The sequence below is a fragment of the Orycteropus afer genome, unplaced genomic scaffold (genome assembly GCF_000298275.1).
Source record: "Orycteropus afer afer isolate SDZICR_OR568_19922 unplaced genomic scaffold, OryAfe1.0 scaffold00046, whole genome shotgun sequence".
Taxonomy (NCBI): Eukaryota; Metazoa; Chordata; class Mammalia; order Tubulidentata; family Orycteropodidae; genus Orycteropus; species Orycteropus afer.
In genome coordinates this window covers 7,255,575-7,266,035 of record NW_006921633.1, presented here as the reverse complement: position 1 = coordinate 7,266,035, position 10,461 = coordinate 7,255,575, and the positions used below count along the sequence as shown (strand labels likewise).

At 34.2% G+C, this 10,461-nt stretch overlaps 2 protein-coding genes across 2 annotated transcripts in view; one reads left to right on the top strand and one right to left on the bottom strand.

Moving 5' to 3' along the window:
• FANCL (FA complementation group L) overlaps positions 1-8,617 on the top strand; it is a 138,122-nt gene extending 129,505 nt beyond the window's left edge. Inside the window, exons 10-15 of the mRNA XM_007938015.2 lie at positions 5,426-5,509; positions 5,794-5,839; positions 5,926-6,007; positions 6,696-6,812; positions 8,143-8,214; positions 8,582-8,617. Of these exons, the coding sequence (XP_007936206.2) occupies positions 5,426-5,509; positions 5,794-5,839; positions 5,926-6,007; positions 6,696-6,812; positions 8,143-8,214; positions 8,582-8,617 (437 nt within the window). The remainder of the gene's footprint in view (positions 1-5,425; positions 5,510-5,793; positions 5,840-5,925; positions 6,008-6,695; positions 6,813-8,142; positions 8,215-8,581) is intronic.
• Positions 8,618-8,689: 72 nt separating this feature from the next.
• Positions 8,690-10,461, bottom strand: part of VRK2 (VRK serine/threonine kinase 2) — a 171,103-nt gene continuing 169,331 nt past the window's right edge. Inside the window, exon 12 of the mRNA XM_007938016.1 lies at positions 8,690-9,037. Coding sequence (XP_007936207.1) covers positions 8,690-9,037 — 348 coding nt within the window. The remainder of the gene's footprint in view (positions 9,038-10,461) is intronic.

Below are 10,461 nucleotides of genomic sequence, written 5' to 3'. Positions count from 1 at the left end.
GGTGGGTTTGAACCGCCAGCTGTCTGGTTAGCAGGCAAGTGTCTTAGCCACTATGCTACCAGAGCTCCTTGCTCTTGTTTTAATATTTGTTAAATATTTGTGCCTGTTCTGCTCTTTATTTTTTGATGCAGAGGTTTATTATTTGCCTTTGAGGTTACCCTGTGATTTACAATTTACTTCCCAAGTTTAAAACAGTCTGTTCTATTCTGCAGTTTTCTTGACTTCCTCACCATTTAGAAGTTCTGTAACTATACTCTTTATTTCCTCTTTTTGGTTTTTAGTTGTCCTTATTTACCAGTTGATGTCTCTGGTTCCCCATTTATAGTCTTGTAAGCTTATTTTACTTTGGATATTTCTATACCAGGGTTAGTTTAGGTTATGTCATCATGTGTCTTAATTGTCACTTGTTGTTTGTTGATTCTTTGTCTGAAGGACTCTTTTTAGCATCTCTTTTAAGGTTTGTCTGGTTTTAACAAATTACCTTGATTTCTGCTTATCTGGAAATCTTCTAATTTCACCATCAACAGTTTTACTGGGTATATAATTCTTGATTGGAGAGTTTTTTCTTTTAGGCTTTCATATACATCATCCCATTGCCTTATCTGCATGGTTTTTGCTGAGAAATCAGAGCTTAGTTTGATTGCCCTTTGTAGGTTAATTTTCATTTGTCCCACACTGCTTTCAGGATTCTTTCTTTGTCTTTAGTTTTTGTGAGCTTGCTAATGATATATCTTGGGGTTTGTTGAAGTTCTTCAATGGATATATTATCTTTCATCATATTAGGGAAATTCTCTTCCAAGAAATCTTCAACAGTTTTCTCTGTTGTTTCATCTGTATCTTCCTGTTTTGGAATTCTGATTACACGTAGGTTATTTCTCTTGATGGTATCCGATATGAATCTTAGGCTTTCTTCATTTTGTTCTGATCTTTTTTCTGATTGATCCCTTTCCAAAGAAATATTGAGGTATTTGTTTTCAATCTCATTAATTCTGTATTCTATTGATTTGATTCTACTCCTTTGCCCATTCATTGTGTTACCTATTTCTGAAATCTTAGTATTAATCTTCTGGATGTCTGTTTGTTGTTTTTGTATTGTTTGTAATTTTTTGTTCATTTTTTCAATTTATTCTTGTATTGTTTTCCTAAATTCTTCTAGAGTTTTATCTGTTTTTCTTAATTTCATCAGTGTTTTTCTTTCATCTTGTCAGTGTTTTCCTTGATCTGCTTCTCAATCCATTGAATGTACCTAAAAATAATTCTTTTGAATTTCCAATCAAGGGGTTCCAATGCTGCTTCTTCCTCAGGGATGTTTTCTGGGTATGCATCCTGGTCTTTTGTATCTACTACTTTATCTTGCTTCTTTGTGTAGACTGTGATGTCTGTTGTCTCTGAGACATTGTGGTAGTGGTGTATTTATGTTTAATTCGTGGTTGTATGTTGGTGTGATTCCCCCAAGACTTTTTTTCCCCCCTTTACTTTGTTTTGATACATCTGTGTTAGCAAGGTACTATGCTTCTCTGTTTGCTACTTGTTAGCACTTAGGCACTCAGGCATTCACCACCTGTCTCCTGGTGGGTGTGATAGAGAATGAGATCTGTGTTAGCTGTTCATAAAGAGCAGTTGAGGGTGAGTTGAGCTGTATTGCCTGCTGTCTATCATTGGTCAGATGGTGCAAAAGCAAGTGGTGGCCCTCACTCAGTGCGTGGGGCTGCAGGATGTTCAGGTAAGGTTGTGTTGTGTAGGAACAGTTAGGCAAAATAAATGAAAAAAGAAACTACCAAAAAATAAAAAAATAAAAATAAGAGAAAAAATACTGCAATACTGCATAAACAAGCAGGAACAATTGCAAAAAAAAAAAAAGGAATAGATAAGAAAAAATTTTAAAATACAGTTTTTAAAAAAAGGCAAAGGAAAGATAATGAGGAAAATAAAATATGGAAAAAAAAAACAACCCACAGTATCTGGGGAGGGGAGAATTAGGAAAAAGAGCAAGAGTAAAAGAATAGTTTTTTTTTTTTTTTTAAAGAAAAGGGAAAACAAGGAATGGGAAGAACCAAGAGAAAGAAAAAAGAAGAGTACCAGGAAAAAGAAAGAGGAAAAAAGAAAAAGAAGAATGAACCAGGGACAGGAAAGAGGAGAAAATAATAAATACAAAGGAAGAAAGAAAGAAGACAAAAAGAATAATTTAAAAACAAACCAAAACTGTAGGGGGGATGGCACAGTACCCAGGCTCTGTCAGGGCACAGAACAAGATGGAATTTCTGCTGGTCAAGAAGGTGGGTGGAGGTGGGGCTGGCCACACCTCTGTTCATCAAGAGAGTTTGGGTTGTAAGAGTAACAAGGGGAATATCACACCTTTCTAGTAGTTAGCCTCCTGTGTGGTTGCCCATGCTGTCCTTGGCAAACAGACCTGATTCTTTGGTAACTGTCCAGGGCAGAACCCCACTTAGATATTCAAAATGACTGTGCTGCCTGCAGATATTCAAAATGGCTGCACGCTCAGGACATCTGGCAGTCCCCAGTTCTGTTCGTCTCCTTCTTTGCTGTTTTCCTTTCTGATTGTCAGGCACCAGTGTAGTCCTCACTTATGTAGTCCTTGGTGAGCAGAGTTGATTCTTAGGTTGCTACTGGAGACACACTTAAATATTCAAAATGGCTACACACTCAGGACAGCCAGCAGTACATAGCTACATTTGTGTCCTTACTCACTGTTTTCATTCAGGTTCTTCTACTAGTTGGTGTTTAATCTACTTCTTTATCCTTCCCTTCAAAGCTCAGGGTTCGAGGATTGTCTTCTATATGGTTTCAATTGGTTTCTCATTGCTTTGTTGCCAAGGGTTTGTGTAGTTTGTCTGCCTAGTCTTGCCTGACCTTTCTAGAGCAAATTAGTTTTCCATTCAACAATTCATATACATTTTGCTTTGTGACAGTCATTATAATCCCCACAATTATTATTCATTCTCTCTCTGTATTTACCACTTAGCTCTCATTTCTGCCCCCAGGTGCACACTTGTTTAAGACCTGGTTTTCAGCAACTTAATGGAAATATGAGTCAACACAAGCCATTGTTGTTAAGTGAAAGTACTTTCTAGAGCTATTAGTAGATTGTTAAAAGGCTAATAGGGCATTTGTGTTCATTATAAAGAATTTGTTAATAAATGAGCTTATAACCTTTTTAAACTTCCATAGTGATACTGCCTCAGAAACGCAAGGCGGGGTTGCTAAGAATCGGATCCAACTCAACGGCAGTTTTAACCTTTTAAAAATTTTTATTTTTGCCATTCAGTGGCTTAAGTCATTTTTTTTAACTTTATTGCCTCTTTTTGCTTGTTTTTTAATTTTATTTAATTTGTTGCCATTCTTGAGGAAAATGCCTATTACATAGTGTATAGAAATTTATCAACACATTTTAACCATAAAATTAAATCCAAATTGATTTTAAACAAATAAACTATGTATTTCCAAAAAATAGCAGTAAAATTTCTGAAATTTGTACTGCAGTCCAATATATTTACGATATATAAAAGAATCTAGTGCTAAGTAAAAATAACATTTTCTTAGATTCTGTGAATTGGTTGATTTATCATTTTGGTAATAAAATGAGTAATTTCCATTTTAATGTGAATTGAACCCTTCATTAACTTTGAAGGGAAGGCTTCATGTGGAACGAAGTTAAGTCAGATAATGTTTTTATAAATTATGGATTTTCATACAACTTGAATTTCAACATGTTTACTCTTATCATTTATTTCATTTCTAGTATTTGTATTTTTGACCACACTTTTATGAAAAGGAAGCCATAAAAGTGATTGAGATCCGTGCTTCTTAAAAGGATGGCTTATGGTAATATTTTTTATACTGAAGACCATTGACTTATTCACTTCATGAAGAAGTTGGGTTTTGTTTGTTTTTTACTGTGACTTGGGTCAAAGTTTATAGAGCAAATTAGTTTTCCCAATGTTTTGTGACATTGCTTGCAATCCCCATAGTGTAACAGCACTCTGCCCACCCCGTGTTGACTGTTTTTTTGTTCTTTTGTCCTGTCCCTTCCTGCCTTTTGAACTTTATCGATGGGCAAAAGCTGATTTTGGTTTTTCTAAGGAGTATGTACCTCCTTGGTATTGTTCACCTGATAGGCCTATTATTTGGCTAGTTTGGGCAAAGTTGAGCCACAGAGATGAGTTCAATTCCAGGCTTGAATGTGTAAGGACCATATAGTCTCAGGGTTTCTCCCAGTCTCTATCATGCCAGTAAATCTGGTCTTTATGATTTTGAGTTTTTTCTGTATTTTTCTCCCACTCTGCCTAGGACTTCCTATTATGATGCCTTTCAAGAGTGGTCAGCAGCGGTAACTGGCACCATCTAATTCTTCTGGTTTCAGCGTAGTGGAGGCTGGGGTTCCTGTCATCTATTATAGCCCTTTGGATTAATTGTTTCCTTGCGTCTTTGATTTTCCTCACTTTTCTTTGCTCCAGGCAGGGAGACACCAGTACTTGCACCTTATGTGGCCACACACAAGCTTGTAAGACCCCAGTTGCTACTCACCACCAGTAAGATGTAGGACATTGTCTCTCTGGACTGTGTTACACCAATCGGCCATAGTGCCACCTGAAACTGTGGTCCTCAGCCCCCACTCATTTCCTCAGTGTTTGGTTATAACTAAGAAGTTTCCATAACTTTGTCACTTTTATGCTGTCCTATATTCATGGATATATTTGCAGCACATAGAAATATCCTGTCAAACCTGTATATATTTGTAGCTTTCTTATCCCTGTCCATCTTGAGTATCTTACTATATATCATAGATTATTGTTATTACTATTATTTCAGGATTGTATATGTAATGGTATTTCCCTTCGTAGCCTTGACCTCTTGTGATCCTCTCAGGGTCTTCCATTTTCCTTGATCATTTTGTGCTGACCTCCCTCCCCCTTGTTGTATACTGGCTTTCCCTTCACCAGAGTTAATACATGTCTACATTCTTGTTCATGGAGAAATTTTATTCAAGCTTTAACTATAACAAAATTTTAACCAGAATTCTAATCTAAATTAATCATACAATAAAACAAATGTAATGCACTGTCACGGAGTTGGATCTGACTCATAGTGATTCCTCCTTGGGTTTCTGAGGTGGTATCACTACAGAAATAGATTGTCCAACCTTCCTTCCAAGGAGTGGCTGGTGGGTTTGAACTACCAGCCTTCTGGTTAGGAGTCAAGTGCCTTAGGCACAATGCCACCAGAGCTCCCAAATTAATCATGTTAACTTATAATTTGGTTGTTTTTATGAAACTTAAGAATACCTGAATCTTCAGTGATAGTAATAATTTTGAAAATCATTACTCAAGACAGACACTCCTTTATTTTTTAGTAATTTTTGATGAACTGTTTGATTTCTAAAAACTTAACTCTTCTTTCATTCTAGGGAATAATACTTCAATAAATATAGAGGTAGACCCTAGGCATCCCACTATGCTTCCTGAGTGCTGCTTTCTTGGAGCTGACCATGGTATGAGACCTCAGATTTAATTGTTTCTAAAAGAATCATAAAATCCTTGCCTACCACTGTTAAAATATTATTCTGAAATAAAGATATTAATCATAATTATTTTAAATGAAATATCTCATCATTCTGAGCTATATATACCTTTGTGATTTTTTTAATACATGATATATATGATTTGGATTTTCCAAGTAGTTAAAAAGCTAACTCTGTGCCAAACGTGGCTTTACAAAACTAAAAGCAAATTCTAAATTACTAATTGTTTCTTTTTTTTTAATATATATCGGAAGTGGTAAAACCCCTGGGAATTAAACTAAGCAGGAACATACATTTGTGGTACGTATCTTGGCATTGTAACTGTTAATTTTTCTGCGCTTTCACAAATTTAATAGTAGATATTTCCCCCTCCCGCATTCTTTCAGGGATCCAGAAAATACTCTGTTACAAAACTTGAAAGATGTCTTAGAAATTGATTTTCCAGCTCGTGCTATCCTGGAAAAATCTGTAAGTTGTTTTGTAGTGCTTTGATAGTCCAAATAGTGTTGCATAATGAAAATTAAATGGTCTTCTTCTAGGTACCAAAGAAAAATGAGTAGGAACAGGAGAGAATTAGAATAATATTCTAACAGATTTCTAACCTGCAAACAATAGTTGTATCAAAGAACTTACTAACCTTTGATTGGTGGTTATAAGTGTACTTTTTTTCATGGTCTTCGTAGTATGACTGGCAACTTTATTATTAAAAACAGGGGAAAGACCCAGAGTAGTTAATGAGATATTTGAATTTTCTGTACTCTTTGCTTAGAGATGACTGAAATAAAGTTTCAATTAGTTTTATTAGTGTTTGTAAAGGAGAGTGATACAGTTTTATAAAATTAATAGACAAGACTCCTTTCCAGAAATAATAAACTTAGAATTGATTGTTGACCAAGCTGCTAACTAAAGTTCTAGACTACTAAAGTGGTGGGGTATTTTTTTTGTCTTAGTTACAGAATTGTCAACTTTGGTAATCACTACTTATTGTCAAATCTTGTCTTCCACAGTTATTGCAGTTAAATAATGAGCATTATTTATCTTTATAAAAACTGTATTTATAAAAATCTAATACTGGTGATACCATATTATTTATTCTTTCTTATTTCACTTTTTGTGTTTTAAACATATTTTTACAAATATTTATTTTCTTCTGAAGGATTTCACTGCGGATTGTGGGATTTGCTATGCTTATCAGCTCGATGGCACAATTCCTGATCAAGTGTGTGATAATCCTCAATGTGGACAACCTTTCCATCAAATATGCTTATACGAGGTAAAAATAAACAACATCAGCAACACTTTTTTCAGCCAACACTTAACACAGAAATAAGTATGCATCCTTGAAATACACAGAATCTACAATCTGTTTAGTAAATAACTGTCCCCTCTTTTGTAATCCTTTTACCAGTTTTTTCCAGACAACCATGTGCTTAATTTCTTCATCATAGTTTGTAATGAGTAAAGAAATGTCCTAAAGTTTAATATTCAAAAAAGGAGAGAAATGTATCCAGAATATATTCATGGACTTGATTTACAACAAATCAAATTGATGGTGCAATGCAATCTTTTAGTAAATAGCTCAAGTAACCACAATACAAATGATACAGACTTAATCCAAGTAGGGATGGTGGCAGTGAAAGAAAGGGAAATACTACTTATATAATAACTTACTTTCCAGGCTGGATTTAAGTACAGAATAAATTCAGTAATCCTACTTTTGATACTGAGAAGAATGCTTTTTGTCATCTGAACATCTCTCATCTCTCTCAGGCAGTGCCATTTTATTTCTGTTTATTTACTATATATGAAACCTACCTTCATTTCTCTCTTTAGGCATATGCTCTCTATAGAAACTGTCCTGGGGCACAGTTGATATAACTAATTATAGGTCAATCAGTTTATTAAACATTTTACATTATAGTGCTTGCAATTTTCTGAGTCTTCTTTAATTATCACTTTATTTTTGTGATTGCCATTAGACATAGCAGTTAGTGTTATCTGTATTTTGATGATGCAACATAATTTATTTTATATAAAATTATAAAATACCAGATCCAGATACTGCAAGGGAACATGTGCTTTTTTTTTCGTAATAATGAATATTCATTTTATTTTTTAAGATGGGATGCCTCATGCCACTGCCTCAAGTAATTTATTTATGGATTGGGCTTTCACCCACTGTTGGTGATTAAAGAAAGACCAGAATTGAGACCTAAATTTTCAAATGCCCATGGTATCTCTCACAGTGGGGTCCTTAATTTCTGCTTAATGGGTTTAGAGGAAGTCTCTAAACCCCATGGAACTGTATGTACTATTTTTTGTATGTTAATTTTTGGGGTAGAAAAGGTACATAACCTTTTTCAAGTTCTTATAGGGTCCATAATTTGACTAAAAATCAGTGGTCTATACCTTAAATCCCATGCTGATTTCTTTTTGTTATGCTAAATATTACTATTCTAGTATTGACTTAGGAAATGTTCCACTTATTCTTTCAAAACATAATTAAGAAGATTAATCTTCTGGATTGAAAATGCAATGCATTCATTTTGGACTATCTGTAATCATTCTGACACTGTTTCCTTTCTTCTTTTTAACATTTTCAGTGGTTGAGAGGACTACTAACTAGTAGACAGAGTTTTAACATCATATTTGGTGAATGTCCATATTGTAGTAAGGTAAGAACACTGTTAATCACATTTGACAGAACTGTGGCTAGCTTTTAGTAATGACTTTTAGAAGATAGATATTTTTTAACATTATCAACTTATTTGAAACTTAAGAACTTTGCTGTTCTGTCTGTGCATTAAAAGGTAGCTAACAAGACAGTTTTCCATAAGATAAATTGTCTTTATTAATAACATAATTTTCAGATTGCCCCTTTGACCAAAAAAGGTCAGCCATTTTCCCAGATTTCCTAGGTGAGCTGAAAATGTACAGAAGTATTTTCCAAACTGAATCATTACACCATTTCTAGCATAATGCAGTTTTATTTTGAGTGTCCAAAATTTTGCTTTGTTAAAATGTATTCTCTCTTTTTATTAGCCAATTACATTGAAAATGTCTGGGAGGAAACTCTGAAATAAGAATGCAACATTTTCACGAAAAAATGGAAATCTTAAGACTTACGGAAAAGGATTTTATTTGATACCTTCAGAGAAAATATAAAGCAAGAAATATTAACATCAAAAGAAAAAGTATGAGGAAGCTGTAAAAATACACACCTGTCTTTGTCTCTTCACTAAGAGTAATCTGTGAAATTGTAGGCCAAAGTCCTGAAGAACTTTCTAACTCTGTGACCCCCATAGCAATAATAGAAGAGTCATACATATTCAAGTTTGGAGATCTTGCTTTGTTGTTTATATCTAGACTGGTAAAATCTTGATGGTATTCATAAAATGAATTTGGGGATTGTATATAGCTAAATTTTTGCTGGGATCTTTTTACTTCATTCAAATATTCTTGAGGCTCATGGTATTTTTCTTTTCTCCTTGCACTTTCCTATGGAAAAATACATATGTAGATTGTTAGATTTGAGTTATTCAAGTGTTTATTTTATATACAGTATAAAAATGCTAAATAAACTTTGATCAAGTTTTTCTGTTCCTCCCCCCTCCCCCGACAAGTTTTTCTTTTTTTTTTTCAGGTAGAAATCCTGGATTTTAGAGTTATAAAGTATTTACTGGCATCCAACAACTAAACCTGGTTAATTTTATTGGATTTTTAAACTACATGAACTAGGTCACCTCTTAATTTTATATGAATAAAATTTTAAAGAAAAAAGGATACCTAACTGCATGTTTTTAAAAATGTTCATTTTATTTAACTTATATACATACATCTAAGATATATTTTTTAATCTAAAAATAGGATAGAATACTAAAACCGACTTCTTGGCAAGATTTAAAAAAATCAGCCTTAATCTTATAGGACTAAGTTAACTTTTTGGTTATTTATAATTAGTACAGTGATTCTTAAGAAATAATTATTATTTCTGCTGTATATTGGGTATACAATGAGGCTGACACAGCCAAAGGAACTGCCCCAGGTATAGATACTGTGACATAGCATTTGGAAAGCTATAGGTACAGATCAATTACTACAGACATTGATATAAAACAAATTACTAAAAATTGCCAAAATAGTGCAAACAATCAAGATAAAACAAACTGTTCCATCTAGACAATGCTGTATTATTTAGCAATAAAAAGAAATGAGCTACCAAACCGTAGAAAGACATGGAGGAACCTTAAATACATATTGCTCAGTGAAGGAAGCCAGGCTGAAAAAGCTCTATGATTCCACCTCTATGGTTCTGGAAAAAGCAAAACTACAGAGACAGTATAAAGATCTGTGGTGTCAGGAATTCAGGGGTGGAGAAGGATGAATAGGTGGAGGAACAGAGAGCATTTTTAGGGCAGTGAAACTATCATGCATGTTACTGTAATGGTGGGCACATGACATGATGCATTTGTCAAAAACCACAGGACTACTGTACGACAGTGAACCCTAATGTAACTATAAAACCAAACACATTATTGTCAACTGAGTTTTGAGTCATGGTGACCCCACATGTATTACAGTAGAACTGTGCTCCATAGGGTTTTCAGTGGCTGAGTGTTTTGGAAGTAGATTGCCAAGTCTTTCTTCTGAGACACCTCTGGTAGACTTCAACTTCTAACCACTCGGCAATAGCACTCTGTCTGTACCACCTCAGGATGCCAATGAAAACTATGGGTTTTAGTTAATAGTAATGTAGCAATATTAGTTCATTAACTGTAAGAAATATACCACACTTAATGCAAGATGTTAATAGGAGAAAATGTTCAGGGGAAGACAGGTATATGGGAACAACGTACTTTCTGCACAAGTTTTTTGTAAACCTAAAACTGCTCTAAAAAGCAAAGGTCAGTTTTTTGGTTTTT